This window comes from Trichoderma harzianum (genome assembly GCF_003025095.1).
Source record: "Trichoderma harzianum CBS 226.95 unplaced genomic scaffold M431scaffold_6, whole genome shotgun sequence".
In the NCBI taxonomy this organism is placed as follows: domain Eukaryota; kingdom Fungi; phylum Ascomycota; class Sordariomycetes; order Hypocreales; family Hypocreaceae; genus Trichoderma; species Trichoderma harzianum.
Genome location: NW_020209254.1, coordinates 1,865,432 through 1,882,876, shown reverse-complemented (window position 1 = coordinate 1,882,876; position 17,445 = coordinate 1,865,432). Strand labels below are relative to the sequence as shown.

Genomic DNA, 17,445 nt, shown 5'->3' with positions numbered 1-17,445 from the left:
TCAGCTTCAGCCCGAATGCTTCAGTCAACATCGCGTCTCGCCAGGAACCTCGCACCCCGAAATCCGAAACCTCGCTGTCCATTCTCAAGGCATTACCTAATATCCACCCTCCAGAAACCCATTTTCAACACGCACCGAGATTTCACTGGCAGAAGAATGAGTTCTTCAAGTGTAGTACCCCACAGCGAAATCACAAAGGAACAGTTCGCGTCTTGTCTAAGTCAATACCCGAGCCTCATTGAGGCGATTCCCGGTACGTGTGACTTTGTCGTTAGACATGCTAAGAACCAGCACATTCAGTCACGCGTCTGATGTACTTAACTGGTGTTGAATCTGAAAGGCCTGTTGAACTAATCTGGACAAATAACATGCGTGCACAATAGCCAAAAATGGACAGAAGACGCTTTCTGAGCTGGACCAGTACCGCTATGTAGATGCGGTGGACACGTTTAACCTGAAGAAGCCCAAGCGCGAGATGAATCTTGACGATGTCAAATTGCTGGTAGAATGGAAGCTGTAAGTTGGCATGTGGTTCCATCGTTATTCCCACTGTCCTCTATCACGATCCATATTCACGGTCGATGACACACCCCCATATACATGAATCTTCATCACGCGATACAATACGCCCTTCAACTTACATCTCACATCCCAAATTACCACATATACGTACAAATCTGAATTAAAACCCCCCTCATCATAGACGACATGGCAAATTCCGCCCAACACTCATGTCCCTCGTCTCCTCCAACCCCCCCTCAGCCTCTCAAACAATCCAGTTCGCCATCAAATTCTACTCGTCCTCCAAAGACATCGGCAGCGGTGTCAGACTCCTATCCGAGCTCAAGGGCGTTGGCCCCGCCACGGCCTCACTTCTTCTCTCCGTTCACGATCCTGAGAGGGTCATCTTCTTCTCCGACGAGGCCTTTTACTGGCTGTGCTGCGAGGGAAAGAAGGCACCTATCAAGTATAACCCCAAAGAGTATCTGGCCTTGCGCACCGAAGCGGAGGCTTTGGCGAAGAGACTTGGCGTGTCGGCGATGGATATTGAAAAGGTGGCGTATGTTTTGATGAAGAAGCAGGAGACGACGAAAGATGCGAAGGCAGTTACTGCAGTTAAGCCCAAGGTGCCGGTCAAGGAGTCGGCTTCCACCTCGTCATCGGCGAAGAAGAGAAAGGCGACTTCCAGTGAAGAGAGCGAAAAGAAGGAGAAAAAGTCAAACGACAAAGTTGTAAAGAAGGATCTGGCGGAAGATGATTCATCTTTGAGGCGATCGAAAAGATTGAGAAAGTGAAGAGAACGGTATCAGTCCAATTTTGTTGTTCTATGTCAAAGGGCTGATGTATGCAGCCTCATTTTTGTATGTATATTAACCATACCTTCTATCATGATGTGATATTATCTAAACTACGGTAATAAATCAACAACTAATCTTCCTCCACTGATTTCACCCGCCCTCATCCTATCCAGTCCTTTGTTGACGCCGTCGAAGCCGCTCTCTACGCCTAAAATGGGAGGCGGCTTGATTAAGCCCTGCTCCAACAACCGTTCCAGCCACAGTACGAGTGCTTCACCAACCGAAGGAACTGAATGGAAGATTTTGATCGGGACGGTGTGATAGGCAATCCCCTCCGGAGCTGCCTCTTTCGGCAGTCCTGTCAATCCCACCAGATGCGACGTCTGCCTCTTGGATTCTCGAGGTGTGTCTGGAGGTGAAGGAGGCGCATCGGCGAGCTTCTTCTGGCGTGTGAGGGCATCAAGCAGGATTGTGGCCGACTCGCGTCCGCGCGTGTCGAGCGCAAAGCGAAGCTGAGTGCCGACGCTGGAGTTAATGATTTCGACTGCTCGGTTGGTGTCGTGGCTGTCGATGAGGAGGTCAGGTCTTTGCGCGGAGCAGCCGGAGATGCGGAGGCCGTGCTTGGCCGTGTCGACGATGGTGATGACTTTGAGACCTGCTAGGCGTGCGAGTTGGACGGTGATGTTGGCTGATGTAGATGATCCTATAGGGTGGTGAGTTACATGTAACTGGTTGATACAGACAGTTGGACTCGTTTACATACCTCCCCAGACAGCTACCCAGTCTCCTGGAACAGCCCTTTCGGCATCACTGATGCCTTGCAAGCATTCTGTTCTTACATCCTCCGGTATGCTTTCCGGCGGAACAGAGCGCATGAGCTGAAGCAGGTCCGGACCGTCGAGTATAGATGAAAAGTCAACTCCCATGCATATTCCTAGTGTAATCGCAGCAGCAGAGAAAGCGACGCCCAAACCGGCAGCCTGCTGGAATGAGATGGACGGAGGTATCCTTGCGACATTGTAATCTGAGGAGACGACGTATTCTTGGTAAGCAGCTTTGCGGAGGTCGCGGTAGTCTGTTGATATGGCTAATACCTGTGTAGATGGCTTGTTAGTATGCGCTTGCTTGAGACTTTGTATTCGTTTCTTTTGACTTGGGAATATCATACTCTGTCGCCTTCCTTTAGACGGGAGTCTCTCCGGGGAGTTGTTACGATCCGGCCGGCGAGTTCTCGACCGGCGATATAAGGCAATGTTGCGATGCCAAAGTTAAAGTCTCTATAACACGATGGCACGTGTTAGTGATCTCTGCGCAAACAAATGAAATGGGACATTCTCATACGGTGATTTCCAGTCGATCGGGTTCAGCCCTATCGTGTGTGTTCTGATAAGTGTCTCGTCCACCTCTACCAACTCAGGTATCTCATATTCGGAAACTTGATAAGCCTGTCGTGGTCCGTGAAGAAGCAGGACGCTTTGTGCTTTTACAGGCTCTCCCGCCATGATGGAATTTTAGATGGAAATAACACCAGAGACGATGATATGATTTAGGAGAAAAGAAAAAAAGAAAAGAAGGGGAATAAAAAGTTGCTTATCAAAACAAATCGTATACTGTAGCATCGGTGCCGAATCCCACGGCTCTCCGCGCCTCCCCGGCTGCATCTCAAATCCAACCCCAGTCGCTCCAGATTTGACTAACGAGATGCATAAGCAGTCATTCGGCATTATCTCCAGTGAACGATGGGAACAGCTCCCGATAAAGCCGCTTTCGGAGGCTCGTCAGCGCGGGAAAGCCCAGATGGCCTGCCAAGCTACTGTAACGAGGGTGTCACTTTGGCGAGGGGCCTGTTTTGGGCCAGGATTGCGTGATTGCTCACCAACCTTGCTCATGGCCCGGCGGCGTTTCGAGAGTCCACTCGACTGCAGGTCACAACATCGGCTATTGGAATTGCCAAAGTACAAAATGGATGAGAAAATGGGTGAAGATGGGGGGCGTTTGGGATGATGATGCGAGCGCCATGCATGGTTAATTAGCTGCTAGATCTCTTTGTTTTCCGTTCCTTTGATGCTTGACTTACACGCAAGCTAGGAGATAGCACCAAAGGTCAGCAGCGCCCGCGTCACTTTCAGCTGAACTATCCCCTTCGCCTTGATCGGACTATTATCCTCCTAAACGCCTAATTTCAAAAAGCTTACAAGAGGGTGTTACTAAAAGAACAAAGAACCGAAAAGAAAAAGAAATCTTTTTACGGCATGGCGACTATTGATCTACCAACTCCCCCGGCTACTGCGCGGGCTTCCCCCAAGCCTGGCGCAGGTGCTAGCTCGACATCCCCGGCCTCAGCTGCTATCCCCAAGCCATATGAAGTCCCAAAAATCAACATTGTGAATCGCTTCATCGATGAACCAAGAGAATTAAATGTGGTAGTCATCGGAGCTGGATTAGCAGGGATTTTGGCCGGCATATTGTTGCCCAAGAAAGTCCCGGGGATTAAACTCACCATATATGAGAAGAACGCAGATGTTGTAAGTCAACACCACAACAACCCATCACCATGACATGATTTACAGCTAATAATTGATTAAAAGGCTGGAACGTGGTTTGAGAACATTTATCCTGGTGTGAGATGCGATGTGCCAGCTCATGTCTACCAATCGACATTTGAGCCAAACACACAGTGGACGGAGGAGTTCGCCCAAGGCCCCGAGATCCTCGAGTACTGGAAAGGATTATCGCGGAAGTATGATTTGTACAAATTCCTGAAGCTCTCTCAGAGGGTCGACGCGCTGGATTGGGATCCGGCTACATCTCAGTGGCTCATCAATGTCCACGATCTAAAGTCAGACACGTCGCGAGTCGAAAGGGCGGATTTTGTCCTCACGGCGATTGGAAGATTCAATGCCTGGAAACTTCCTAATTATCCTGGCATCAATGATTTCAAAGGCCTATTACGGCACACCTCCAACTGGGATCCGACCTTCGATGTCACTGGCAAGAAAGTCGCCGTCATCGGCAACGGAGCCAGCGGTATCCAGCTCGTTGCCAACATCCAGAAGCGAGTCAAGCAGCTGGATCACTATGCCAGAAACAATACCTGGGTAGCAGCCTCTTTTGCCGGCCACGAGACGTCCATTGAGCCCAAAGTCATCCCCAAGGAGCTCCGTGAGTCGTTCAAAGACCCAGAGGTGTACCTCAAGTATCGAAAAGAGATGGAGCAGACCTATTTCAGAGGCTTCCAGGGCTGGTTGAAGGGCTCTGAGATTAATGACAAAGCAAAGGAGACTTTCACACAGCTTGCCAAGACGCGACTGGCAAGCAAGCCGGAGTTGTTTGAAAAGATCATTCCCGACTTTTCTCCTCACTGCCGTCGACTTACACCGGGACCGGGGTATTTTGAGGCTCTCTCACAGCCCAACGTCGAGTACATCCAGACACACATCAAGAGATTCACCGAGACGGGCATCGAGACAGTAGATGGACAGACTCGTGATGTTGACGCCATCTTCTGTGCTACAGGAGCCAACTCTGACATGGCACCGCCTTTTCCCATCCGCTCAGGAGGATCTGATTTGAGCTACGACTGGAGCCACGGAGGCACATATGGCTTCCCATACGCATACATGGGAGTTGCCTCACCAGGCTTCCCGAATCTGCTCTTCATTCACGGCCCCAGCGCCTCGGGAAGATCAGGCACCGTGCCGCACAACGTGGAGAATCAGATTACCTTTTTCGCAAAGATCCTGCGCAAGGTTAGTCGTGAAGGCATCAAGTCCATCACACCATCCAGAAAGGCCACCGATGACTTTGTTGCCTACAGCGACGCCTTCTTCGAGACCACGGTGCTCTCTGAGAACTGCAGTTCATGGTACAATGGCGGCATCCCAGGAGGCCGAATCCACGGCCTGTGGCCCGGCAGCGCCACGCACTTGACCGTCGTCCAAAAGGATCCACGGTGGGAAGATTGGGAATACGAGTACCTCTCCGACTCGGGCAACCGCTTTGCATGGTATTTCGGAAATGGGAGCACTCGGGTCGAGGCCGATCCACAGTCGGACATCACTCCGTATCTCACTGCCGGCGAGCCTGATTTACGAAGCATTCACGAGAACTGGTGGGTCATACCGTAGCCTACGGACCTCAGATTGGGAAAAATCAGATGTCAAAGTTATTTCAAAGTTTTTTTTCTTTTAATAAAATCCACAATATTCAAGATCTAGATTATTTTGTAGCTTTTAACCGACGCTTACTCTGGGAGTGGCAAGCCCCCTTGTCTCAGCGCCTATCTCGGTAGCAACTCCATCGAAGATGCCTAGATTCAATGATGGATCCCCTTCTTAGCTAAGTAATAGCGTAATGCTTCACACGTGGAACCTCGTCTAAGTGCGCCATCGGTTTTTTTTTGTAGATCTTGTGTAGAGAGTGAATGATGATTGCTATCTGATGCCCCTCCGCGATGACGTGCTGGCAAGCATGCGTTTCGCAAGCCGCAACTAAGGGTCCAGTCCATCGGTAGTGGCAGACCCGATGTCGCAATCAGTCAGCAGATGGGACTGAAGAGGTTCGGTAGTCGAGTAAAAGCCGGCGGTGTTGAATAATTGTATGATTGGGGGAATGGTTGATATTGAGGAAGATGCCCGGCCTTGTATAACCTCTTGTGACCGGCTTGTGCTACGTTATTTTACTTTGTCTCAATCCCACTGTTTCTCTCATTATTTTTTGAAGGAGAAAATACTTCATTTCATTGGTCTTGATACAACAGTTTCTCTCATTGCTCCTCTAAAAGAGGTTACTCGTGGTCAAGATGTCGGACAAGGGAGACACTTTCGAGTCTGATGCTGTTGCTTTAGACGCTCCTCCTTTGCCTAAGGAGCAAAGACAAAAGGTGAAATGGTACAGGTCTACGGGGTATAACATTTTAATCCTTGGACTCTGCAATTTAGCAGCGCCGGGCATCTGGGGAGCCATGAATTCACTTGGAGCTGGTGGAAGTCAGAGTCCTCAGCTTGTGAACGCGGCCAACGCTTTGACATTCTGTCTTATGGTGGTGTCGTGCTATTTCTCAAGTGTCCTCGTTCGTTATATTGGAGTTAAAGGCGCTCTCGTATTTGGAACGTAAGTTTATACTTGGTATTCTGTTGCCACTTGTTGCCCTTTGCTAACGTTTCTCCAGAATGGGATATGCTCCATACGCAGCTGGCCTCTACACCAACAACAGATTTGGCATTACCTGGCTCGTGATTCTGGGAGCAGCACTCTGTGGAATCTCAGCTGGTGTATTTTGGGCAGTGGAAGCAGCTATTGCAATTGCCTACCCAGAACCATGGAATCGTGGAAAGTCTCTGGGTTTCTGGTTGACCTTTCGCGTCATGGGCCAGATCATCGGTGGTGCTGTCAACTTGGGCTTGAACAGTAGCAGAAATGAAGCCGGAAAAGTGTCCTACGCTGTCTATCTTGTCTTTATCGGAATTCAAGCGGCTGGTGCTCTGGTTGCTCTGCTGCTCAACAGGCCTCAGCACGTTCAGCGCCAGGATGGCAAGAAGGTCCAGCTGTCCATCACGGAAAGCCCCTGGTATGAGATCAAGGCAACTGGAAAAGCCTTTGTGAATCCTCAGTTCCTCTTGATTGTGCTTTGGATTGGGCAGGCCGTGTTTTCGGAAGCCGTATACTTTACTTACCTCTCTCGTAAGTCTCTTCATAACATCTCATATTCTGGTCGCTAACTGACTGTTTACTTCAGTGTGGTTCTCTGTCAGAGCTCGAGCTCTTGGCTCATTCTTGGGCGGTATCGTTGCCATTATCATTGGCAACCTCACTGGCGTAGGTTGAAACAAGTGAAAGATAGTTTGATTCCTCGACTAACATGCCTCAACGCAGTGGTGGCTCGATCAAAACAAGGTATCACTGAAGATCCGCGCAAGATACACCTTCTGGTTCATCGTCATCACTCAAGGCGCATGGTGGCTTTGGGCCACAGTGATTTCCACGCGATATCGACGCACTCTTCCAACATATGACTGGGAAGATTCCGAATTCGGATCCGGTTTTGGCGTCTACATTTTCCTCACTTTCGGGTTCCAGATCAACTACCTCTTCCTGTAAGTTTAGAATCTTCGGTGAGCTCTTCGGTAAGACATGACTGACACCGCTTTCAGCTACTTTATCGTCACCCACATTGCCAAGGACCAAGGCCAGGTTATTCGATATGCCGCTCTGCTACGTGGCACTGAATCCGCTTGGCAAGCTGTCAGCTATGGTCTGACTTCTTTGACAGTTTTTGCTCAGGTCGGTGGAATTTACATGAACTTTGCTCTATGGGCCATTGCCATCGCGCCAGCCTGGCTAGTAGTGAGACGTATTGGCGGCAACAAGGATGGGCAGTGGGATCGAGAATCAGGCGGATCAAACGAATCTCCTGCAGTTTTGGCTGAAGAGACTTTTACCCAGACAAAAGCCCACGAGTCGTGAGATTGTTGCGGAATCTGCCGATGGCTGGTGAAGGGATAGATTACATCTGGAGTTACGATACCATCTCATCAATTAATACCAAAAGTTTATTTGTTTAAAAATGGAGTGGTTATTCTACGTCTTAGTGACCCCGTATAGTTCAGAGATCGGGAAAAGGTGCAGAGGAGAACGTTTAGCTGCAGGTACTCGGTTTCTTGAGTATGTGCTACTACCGCTACTTTCTGCTACTCTAGCTATATCCCACTAGTGTCTAGTATTAACATCATTTGCTCTACATTTTGATTGTGAGAACCTGCAGTTAGCCGGCCCCAGGTCCAGGAAGACGTGATGAAGCCAAGCCCCGATGTAGGAACAAAGAACTTACAATATGATGCCATATTGACAAATTATCTTTCTCGACATTTTACCGTATTAGGAAGTCTCGTTAGAGAGAGGAGGTCTGGATGTCCGTTGCGTCGTATGGCATCGTGTGCATGAGCAATCGCACTCCAGCCCACCGGGATTCCGAGAGGCATTAAGCTACCGACTTTAATTTGGAAATAACAGAAATTTGTCTAGCTCATGGATATACTGGCCGGCTGCATACTTCGGGATTGGCCGAAACTGCATGAACTATCAAAGTCCGCATGTGAAAGCAGTCCTGTTCGCCGCCGCTACTTGACCTCCGTATCCGTACCATACCCCATTCTAGCAAAATATACGCACTCCACCAGTTTAGATAACTTTGTTTAATCTATAGAGTAGATGCCTGTAAGACAGTGGGTAACTTTAGCGTGCATCTTTCAAAATCGTGGCTGTTTGGCAGCGTTGAAGATTGATTGCTCAATGGCGGTATCCCCACCCGCGCTGACGTGATTTCAGCAACACGGAGCTTGTCTCGCGCATCGCCAGAAAGGGTAATCTGGGGGAAGCTATTTCAAGACCTCAAGTCTGATAGGGCACATCCGACTGAATCTGCCGTATTTACCCAGAATGGCAACCATTTGAGATCACCGTCTGAAGTGGAGAGGGCCGTCTTGCGTGATTGCATCACTTGAATTGCACCATCGTAGCAAAAGCTGTTGAGTCTTGTACAGCCATGACGGCCGCTCCCGTAGCACCGAAAATCGGACATATGTTCCGGAGAGCTATGTAGAATATAGAATATATGTGCCGTATCGGCAGTATCAGCAAAAACTCTAAGAGATTACATACGTGCGAGCTGCTTCAGGAAGTGCCTCCCCTCGAATAGCAAACAAGCACATCATCGTCTTGAGGACATAACATCATTTTTTGGGCAGCCATGGGTTCGCAAACCGGGAAAAAGAGCTTAGTGCTCAATGCCTTTGTAGAGATGTGTGCGTCCAATAACATCCTTGCTAACTTTGCAGAGCAAAAAGAGATAGTACTGACTGTCGCAATTGGTGGGCTGCAGGCAGTGGCCACCAGTCTCCTGGACTCTGGCGCCATCCCGATGACCAGTCTTCGCGCTTCAATGAGATTGAGCACTGGACTGAGTTGGCTAAGCTGCTCGAAGAGGCCAAGTTCCACGGCATCTTTATTGCTGATGTTCTGGGTAAGGTAACCCGGCTATAATCGAGGCCCAATCTCGGGGCAAGAGACTGGGATTATCATAGACATTCTAACCTGATGTTGGTGTGTAGGTGGCTATGATGTCTATTCCGGCTCCCTGGATCCGGCCGTCGTCTCCGGTGCTCAATGGCCGGTACATGAGCCCCTGGCTGTCATCTCTGCCATGGCTGCAGTGACAAAGAGCATCGGTTTCGGAGTCACTGTCTCTACGACATATGAACAGCCTTACCATCTGGCTCGAAGACTTTCCACTCTCGACCATCTCAGTAAGGGACGGTAAGGCTAAGCTTGCGACCTAATACCGATGTTAGATGCACAGCTAACAACCTCAACAGGATCGGATGGAACGTAAGTCGGGAAGATCTGGCTTATACAATGCAGCCAACAAGGGGGTCGAGTGTATGCTAACGGTAGCTGTAGATCGTCACCAGCTACTTGGACTCTGCAGCCAAGAACATGGGCCTAGCTCAGCAACCCCAGGTCAGTAATGTTGCAATAGCTAATGCAGGGCCGCCATTTCGTGATGTGCTGACTCATTCGTAGCATGACGACCGATATGCTCAAGCTGAGGAATACATCAAAGTGATGTACAAGCTTTTTGAGTCGTCGTGGCGAGATGATGCTGTTCAGCTCGATCGTTCTTCGGGCGTTTATACTCATCCTGATCGCGTCCGTAAGATCAACCACAATGGCAAGTTCTTCACAGTCCCTGGCCCTCACATCTGCTCGCCCAGCCCCCAGAGAACCCCCCTGCTGCTGCAGGCCGGTACCTCCAAGGCTGGCAAGATCTTTGCTGCACAGCACGCCGAGGCTATTTTCGTCTCTGCACACGCCCCGCAAGTGTGCGCCAAAAGCATCGCGGAGATTAGAGAACTAGCTAAGACACAGTTCGGCCGTGATCCTAGCAACATCAAGGTCCTTGCTCTTGTTTGCCCTGTCCTCGGCAGGACGGAAGAGGAAGCCCAGGCCAAGCTAGTAGACTACAAGCAATATGCCTCTCTCGAAGGAGCGCTTGCTCTGTTCGGCGGCTGGACCGGTATTGACCTCAGCCAATATGGAGACGAGGAAGAATTGCGGGAGGTTGAGAGCAATGCCGTGAAGTAAGCTCCCTTGTCTCGTCCGTGTTGTAACTAGCTCCGATCTTAACATTCCATGACAGATCTACTGTTCAAGGCTATGCCAGGTTTTCTCCAGGCACTGCCAAATGGACCAAGCATACCATTGCCGAGCATGTTAGCATCGGCGGCAACGGTCCCGTATTGGTAGGAACTCCAGAGCAGGTTGCCGACGGTCTTGAGACTTGGGTTCAAGAGGCCGATATTGATGGCTTTAACTTTGTCAGTACCTCCTTCATCAAATTATTCCATGATGTCTTTATAGTTCATAGTTTACTAACCGACAATCAACAGGCCTACACTCTCTTCCCTCAGTCATTTAAGGACATCATTGAGCTTCTGCTCCCAGAACTCAAGAAGCGCGGTCTCTTCTGGGATGATTATGCCGTTCCACAGGGCACTTATCGTGAAAACTTTTATCGCAAGAGTGGACAGGCTGGGCCACTGGATGAGCACGTTGCGTCAACATTTAGATGGAAGGCGGGAGTTTCTGCAGAGGCGGCTGTTATTCCTGAGATTTAGAGGAGCTTCATGGCGATGAGGACATCACAGACATAAGAGCCCCGTACAGTGCGGATAGCATAGCTCAAACTGATTTGTACAACCTCCTATCAAAAAGGTAAAAAAATGTAAATAGAGATAAAATTGAGAATAAAATTGGCATCTTATTCTCTAATTATGATACTTCTGCATTGCACATATCATCGATGATCTCGAGTGTAAATCGCATTCTGAACGTTACAGTTTGATGGTGCTGTCTCAGTGAAAAAGTGGCTTAGTCACCGCTTTTGTCACAGTGCGCCCGTCAGATATGAGATTCCTTCATTCACTCAATTCAATCACAGAACGCGAAGCTCTCATCACGTACAAAGAGCAAGAAGAAAACATCTAACGCGAAAAATTGTTGTCGCTATTCAACTTCAATCAACTCAATATTGAATTAGGTCTCGTTCAGGCACGCTATACGCCATGGCGCCCACTCAGCTGCCAGAGTCGGGCAACCCTCTGTACGTTCTTTCAAGTTCTCATCTCTTCGCACCTATCGTCCAAATGATGTTTATGCATCTGTCAATGGCCCCTTAAGGATGCGCATAACTAATTGAGATTTAATAAGGGTCTTTTTTGACATAACTCTAGGAGGTAAGTCGAAATGCTGCTGGGGAAGAGTCCGGCGACCGGGTCTCTTTAAGCGTGAAGAGTTACTGTTTGCTATATCAAACGGAGTGCTCAACGTCTCATTCCTCACACGGCATAAACTTTCAGTCCCATCACAATTACCTCGACCAACTCCAATCTCATATCTCGTCACACCGCTAACTCTAACTTCCCCAAAGGTGAACCCCTCGGCCGCATCACATTTGAGCTCTTCAAGGATGTGGTCCCAAAAACTGCCGAGAACTTTCGACAGTTTTGTACCGGAGAATCCAAAGACGCTGGCGGTCGCCCGCAAGGATACAAGGGATCCAAATTTCACAGAATTGTGAGTTTTTCTCTACGAAAGCTTGATTCCTTGGCTCAATGCTCATCTATGTCTTTAGATTCCAAACTTCATGTGTCAGGGTGGAGATTTCTTGAAGGGCGATGGAACGGGATCAACCTGTATCTGGGGCTACAAGTCATTTGATGACGAGAACTTTAACCTGAAGCACGAACAGCCCGGTCTGCTCTCGATGGCGGTATGTCCGAGAATTTCTCATTGCCACTCTTTGTGTCGTGATTTACAGATCGCTAAACTTGCCTGATGTTTCTAGAATGCCGGACCCAACACCAACGGTTCTCAGTTCTTCATCACCACTGTTCCCACTCCCTTCTTAGACGGCAAGCATGTTGTCTTTGGAAAGGTAGTTGACGGCATGGATGTGGTGAAAAAGATGGAGGCTACAAAGACTGGCTATCGAGGAAAGGATGTGCCCAACATGGATGTCACCATTGCCCAGTGTGGCGAGATGTAAATATTGTTGATAAGGCAGCAAGAGATAATTGTCACGTAGGTAAAGCAAAATAAACTGCTGTGAACAAACATCAAAGGTGAAAACAAAGACTCAAAGTGTATCAGCTAGCTAGTCCCTCCACTCATTGCTATCGTTCAACATATTAGTCCCTCTTGGTCTCTCTCCATGTGTATGGCTGTGTCATATGTATCCATCATTCTATACAGAATAATAACTCAAAAAAATATTACTTGCGGCCTTGTTTATCTCTCCGACCACTATACTATCGTCATGCAGAGATTCATGATTAAAAATAAAATGATCATTCTTGCTTGGGCTTGTGGTGGTGAGTACGCGCTTCAAAAGAGGACACATGATAAACGATTTAGAAGAAACCAGTTTCACATCAAGCTAACTGAGACTGAGAACTATCAAAAGAACAAGTTACAGTAGTCATGTGGTTAGGTAGCCTGCTACAGTTCTAGGTGAGAAGTGATGTCGCCGTTTGGCTGAGTTATGAAGAAATTCTATGTCTTGTCTCTTTGACAACTTGAGAAGCTGTATGTGCATATATTCATATGGACAACTAAATAGATATGTACAATTGGAGGGCTTTTTGCGCAGCCATCTCCATAGCGCGTTATATATGGCTCTTCATACACTACATTCTAGCTCAAGATGTTGAGCTCATTCGAAGCGTCAATTAAGTAGTATAACGGCCAACGTCACCACCGCCGGGAGTCCAGCCGCCAGTGTATCCATTCTGGGTGTTGATAAATGTGCCGTCGCCCAGACGCAGTGTGTTGACGGAATCCTTGGAGCAGAGTCCAAAAGCCTGAAGGTTGCTTGGGGTGCTAGCAATCCAGTGCATGGTTTCTGTTATTCAATGTTAGTCATATTCTAATAAATGAAAGAGATGTTAGAGCTTACGTTGACATTCGAATTGAGCGCAGCCCTGGCCAGGCCCGCTGAAGAACGCCCATGCCGCGGAGGCATATGTGTAGATGTTGGAACCTCCGTTGATGAAGTTTGCAGGGCCCATACGGCATCTTTTATCGCCGCCGTTGCACCAAGCAAAATCAGGATCACCCCAAGTGCCAACATTTGCAACCCAAGGAGCGGGAGGAATCTGCTGCGTGTTGGCGCCTTGGTGGTAGTTGGTCTCCGCCTGAAGCAGAGACACAACAACGTTGGCGGCATTGTGAAGATTGAGTTGGTACAACCACCAATGCTCACTTCCTATCGCATACAGCCAGGTTGCTTTCGTAGATTCGACCAAGATGCCCCCTTTGCCTGCGATCGAGGTGCCGCCACTGAAGTTCTCAGCGATGTGATCCGCAACCCAGTTCCAAACATTTTGAATGTAAGGAGATGATCCCTTCGCCACGTGGATACCAATGAAAGCACCCTTACATTCATTGCTATTGTTGGTACAAGCATTAGCCAAGGCTGAAGCACCTCGTGTGCCACCAACAGTAACCAAAGAGTTCCAAATAGCAACATCACCAGGGTTGTTGCCAGCCATATTGAACTGAAGCAAAATAGCACCTGGGAGCACATCGTTAACCGTGATTCTTACATCTTGTATCTGTGCAATTCCAACATCTCCTGCACGGCCAACTGAGACAACGGGTTGTGGGCTGTTTTCGTTCTTGAAAAAGTTGCCGTTGCCGGTGATGGTGGCCCAAGCCTCACCCACGATACGGGAACCCTTAGGGATAAAAAGAGTGGAATCCACCCGATACTTGCCAAAAGGAAAATAAGCAACCTTATTCTGGCTTGCTGCAAGTTCCAGGATGGCATTTAATTGTGCTGCTTCATCAATCGTGTTATCCCCTTTGACCTGACGATTTCCATTCTGCGCAGGGTCTTTGACGTTGAGGAAGCTGGAGATGGGCAGATCTCCATAAGTAGGGGGGGCCACATAAGGGTAACGGCCACCAGGAGCAAGAGCACCAGGTCTCGTGTTACTAGAAGTAACATCGCCATAAGTAGGGTTTCTGCCCACGGTGTTGCCGTAAGAGTAAGTGTTGACATGGCTAGAAGCGCCAACCAAAGTTGAGCCTCGGACAACGACGACAGGTGTGCCATTATCTTTAGTCAGATTCTCAATCATAAATGAAGGAAATTGATTGGTTGTAAAGGTAACACCAGAGTTAATTGACTTTGCGTCAATCAGGGCAATCCAGGGTGAACCGCCAGTGTTTGAAATGCCGGTTCCACAGGTGTCGAAGGTTGACGAGAAAATGCTGAAGGTATTGCCGCCGCTGATGAGCATGCCTATGGTATTTTGAAAGAAGTAAATGTTGTGAAATGATGCTTGTTGATGTCCATCAATCCAAATACCGTTCTGGCCGCGTTCAACGCGAACGTCGGCGAGGCCGAGTGTTGAGCCGCGACCCATCCGGATGCCGGTATGGCCGTTTCCGCCCGAGGAAGAACTCATAGTAATGCGTACATTCTGCAGATGCGCAGCTTGAGCAACACCCCACCATAGGGCAGTAAATGAATTTCCACCTGGTATAGCCGTAGTGTCCAATACCAAGTTCTTAATAGCTACGGCGAAAGAAAGCTCTCCCTTCTCGTTGGTGGAGGGGTCTTGAGCGCTGATAAGAGTCTGATCGCCTGAGAAACCGGCAGCAGCCTTAATAATGGGAGGATTAGTTGGGTCACCCATTAAAATGGTATCAGTGTTGAATCTCAGAGTCTTGGAGATGGTATATGTTCCCGGAGGAATGTAAACAACCTGGACACTAACGTTAGATACCCGTCTGTACAAGTATTTAAATCAAAGAAGTCATACTCGTGGCTGTGAGGCGAACCACTGTGGGTGACGAGAGCCACCCTTTCCATCAGTGTTGATAGCATTCTGGAGAGCATTTCCATCTCCTGCGTTGACAGTCTGATAGATTGGGTAGTTGAAGTCTCCATCCAGGTCAGGAGCGAAACCCCTGGGCGCATTGACATGGTCCATGTTAGGATAGTAGAAGCTGGTGGCACGCTTTGTGATGCCCTCATCGCTGGCAGGAGGGCTAGGAGTCGGCGTAGCAGACGCCGCGCCCAGCAAGAGCGCAACGAGCGCCGTGAGCTTCAACATGATGCCGGTCAATGATCAACAGATGCTGGATGAAGGACGATCGTCAGGACAGCATCCACGACGGAGGAGTATCCGCCTCTTTATACTTCAATCACCGCCTCCGAGTATAAGACCCCTGCTAAATTCGAGTCCTGTCGTCTTTAACACCCCTCACATACTGTTCATGCATGCATCCATCGTAGTCTCGTTAGAAGTCTGCCGGTCAGCCCACAACTCCGCATCAGATTCGACTACCATTCGGCCCGGATCTAGCCCAATTGTCAGCTTCATTATCCAAAGAGGCATCACTTGGCGTGGCGTGAATTACTCCGGAGGGGATGGTGGAATGTCGGGGACATCAAGGGTTGAGGCAGCCATGTCTAATTGTGACTGGGCAGGCTGCGGGGTGGATTGCATTCACCCCACCGATATAACATTGAGCATAGACGAAAGAACAATAAAAGGCAAGTCTAAAGCTGATAATAGTACTCTCAGCCAAAGTCGTGTTGTCCTCATACTCTACTAAACACCTTGGCAAAGATCCAAGACTAGCAGCTGCCAGACTCTCCCCCTTGTCGTCAAGTACATTTTAAGGTCGAAATTCGCCTTGGAGAGATTAGTGCCCCCTGTAAAAGAGCAATCCCCTTGCATATTGGGAGCCTGAATCAATCGATGCAACGATCCATTGAGGTAGGTAGATAAAAACATAGTACCACTCCCGGTATAATGCGGTTGGATTAGTCGCCTACCTCGCCTACTTGAGTAGCTGCCTACCTAAATATGTAATCATCGAATTCTATAGATAAGATTTTTCCTTGAATAGGTGACAGCTCACGTATAGAAGACAGACCGCCCATCGTATAGCCAGAAAGGCACACGAATAACATACAGTAACATACAAGACAAACCATGCTAGCCAACACACAATCGAACAAATCACAGGGTGGGGAGACAAGCTATCTCTAATACGAAATGCCAAGAAACAAACGTGAGCAGTCGTAAACGAGCATTGAGTAGCCTATGTAGCCTATACCATTCATTGGTGGGAAATGCCCGGAACCTGCCGCGTCGAGGCCTCGCACCAGGCAAGTAAGAATAAGAATAGAGTTCTTATGAAGTTGCACTCGATACTGACCAGGATATTTCACTAGCTAAGGTACATGGTCAGTCACTAATGCATCTCCACGGACCACACCTTAGCATCAGCGCCCATGAAGCTACGTACAGTATCATAAGATCGTCTAGAACATGAACATGAGAGGGTCGGAGCTCTGCCAAGCAACGCCGGCCGTCTAGCTGCGGTGATGCCGGCCCTTTCCAGCGCAACTGCCTATCCGAGAATGGCTGCGAATGGCGAGAGGTGACATGGGCTGCAGTCAGGATGAAGTATCATTCTAAGCTTATTTCTGCCGGCTCTGCGTAGCGAATGAGTCTGGGGTTAGCGATCCTACGAGGAATCAACCAGGATTGTTGCGACAAGTTTAAAAGTTAATAACTTGCTTACAGCTGCTTTGTCTCTTACAACCGGTACTTGCCTTAATGGCGTGCTCCATCAACTCTTCCTAATACTAGTGATAGGACAATGGCATGCTCTCCCATATCCTGGTACGTGATATATAAGCCACCCGATCCGCTCCGGACTCCCGTTGGCCCAATCGGGTAGGTGATTAATTCTTGGCTATTGTTTCTCACCAGACCACCTGGAATCATTGAAAAGGAGGAAAACGTCTGTCAACTCAATTGACTATGAAGCCTCCCTACGAGAAGCGAGAGACAAATTAATGCAGGGGACGGAGTAACAAACCATTGCAGCTTCTTCTTCTTCTTCTTCTTCAAGTCCGTTGGTGTTGTATAAGCCATCAATGCCGGGTGTAAGTGAAGTCGGGAGTGGCGCAGCTGCCTCCTGTGGCGCTCTCCCGTCAGCAGCTCCAGACCACTAAAAGCTGCACGCTCAGCACACTTCTCCCCTAATGGCGCCCTGTCAGCGG

General features: G+C 48.8%; 7 protein-coding genes across 7 annotated transcripts; 5 read left to right on the top strand and 2 right to left on the bottom strand.

Annotated features, from left to right (window-relative positions):
* The first annotated feature begins 25 nt into the window (after positions 1–25).
* Positions 26–1,604, top strand: M431DRAFT_508504 (hypothetical protein). Its single transcript, XM_024919117.1, has 3 exons — positions 26–253; positions 384–516; positions 704–1,604. Exons 1-3 carry the CDS (start codon positions 157–159, stop codon positions 1,293–1,295), a joined length of 822 nt encoding a protein of 273 aa, XP_024774767.1. The 5' UTR covers positions 26–156; the 3' UTR covers positions 1,296–1,604.
* M431DRAFT_85016 (hypothetical protein) lies at positions 1,409–2,800 on the bottom strand (the record flags this gene model as incomplete). Its single annotated transcript, XM_024923507.1, has 4 exons — positions 1,409–2,001; positions 2,062–2,392; positions 2,467–2,575; positions 2,640–2,800. 4 exons carry the CDS (start codon positions 2,798–2,800, stop codon positions 1,409–1,411), a joined length of 1,194 nt encoding a protein of 397 aa, XP_024774766.1.
* A 610-nt stretch (positions 2,801–3,410) lies between these two features.
* M431DRAFT_116346 (hypothetical protein) lies at positions 3,411–5,496 on the top strand. Its single transcript, XM_024911959.1, has 2 exons — positions 3,411–3,823; positions 3,887–5,496. Exons 1-2 carry the CDS (start codon positions 3,551–3,553, stop codon positions 5,423–5,425), a joined length of 1,812 nt encoding a protein of 603 aa, XP_024774765.1. The 5' UTR covers positions 3,411–3,550; the 3' UTR covers positions 5,426–5,496.
* Positions 5,497–6,099: 603 nt separating this feature from the next.
* On the top strand, positions 6,100–7,763 carry M431DRAFT_495314 (hypothetical protein; the record flags this gene model as incomplete). Its single annotated transcript, XM_024917347.1, has 5 exons — positions 6,100–6,410; positions 6,469–6,980; positions 7,036–7,115; positions 7,173–7,393; positions 7,451–7,763. The coding sequence occupies 5 exons, from the start codon at positions 6,100–6,102 to the stop codon at positions 7,761–7,763; spliced, it is 1,437 nt and encodes a 478-aa protein (XP_024774764.1).
* Positions 7,764–8,934: 1,171 nt separating this feature from the next.
* M431DRAFT_508499 (hypothetical protein) lies at positions 8,935–11,113 on the top strand. The gene is made up of 8 exons (XM_024919116.1): positions 8,935–9,100; positions 9,178–9,318; positions 9,407–9,611; positions 9,671–9,683; positions 9,756–9,815; positions 9,879–10,435; positions 10,495–10,672; positions 10,745–11,113. Exons 1-8 carry the CDS (start codon positions 9,046–9,048, stop codon positions 10,970–10,972), a joined length of 1,437 nt encoding a protein of 478 aa, XP_024774763.1. The 5' UTR covers positions 8,935–9,045; the 3' UTR covers positions 10,973–11,113.
* Positions 11,114–11,297: 184 nt separating this feature from the next.
* On the top strand, positions 11,298–12,481 carry M431DRAFT_520357 (hypothetical protein). The gene is made up of 5 exons (XM_024920425.1): positions 11,298–11,457; positions 11,565–11,590; positions 11,785–11,930; positions 11,989–12,126; positions 12,202–12,481. Exons 1-5 carry the CDS (start codon positions 11,420–11,422, stop codon positions 12,400–12,402), a joined length of 549 nt encoding a protein of 182 aa, XP_024774762.1. The 5' UTR covers positions 11,298–11,419; the 3' UTR covers positions 12,403–12,481.
* Positions 12,482–13,084: 603 nt separating this feature from the next.
* Positions 13,085–15,478, bottom strand: M431DRAFT_84648 (glycoside hydrolase family 55 protein; the record flags this gene model as incomplete). Its single annotated transcript, XM_024923456.1, has 3 exons — positions 13,085–13,257; positions 13,312–15,127; positions 15,185–15,478. 3 exons carry the CDS (start codon positions 15,476–15,478, stop codon positions 13,085–13,087), a joined length of 2,283 nt encoding a protein of 760 aa, XP_024774761.1.
* Between the last annotated feature and the right edge of the window lie 1,967 nt (positions 15,479–17,445).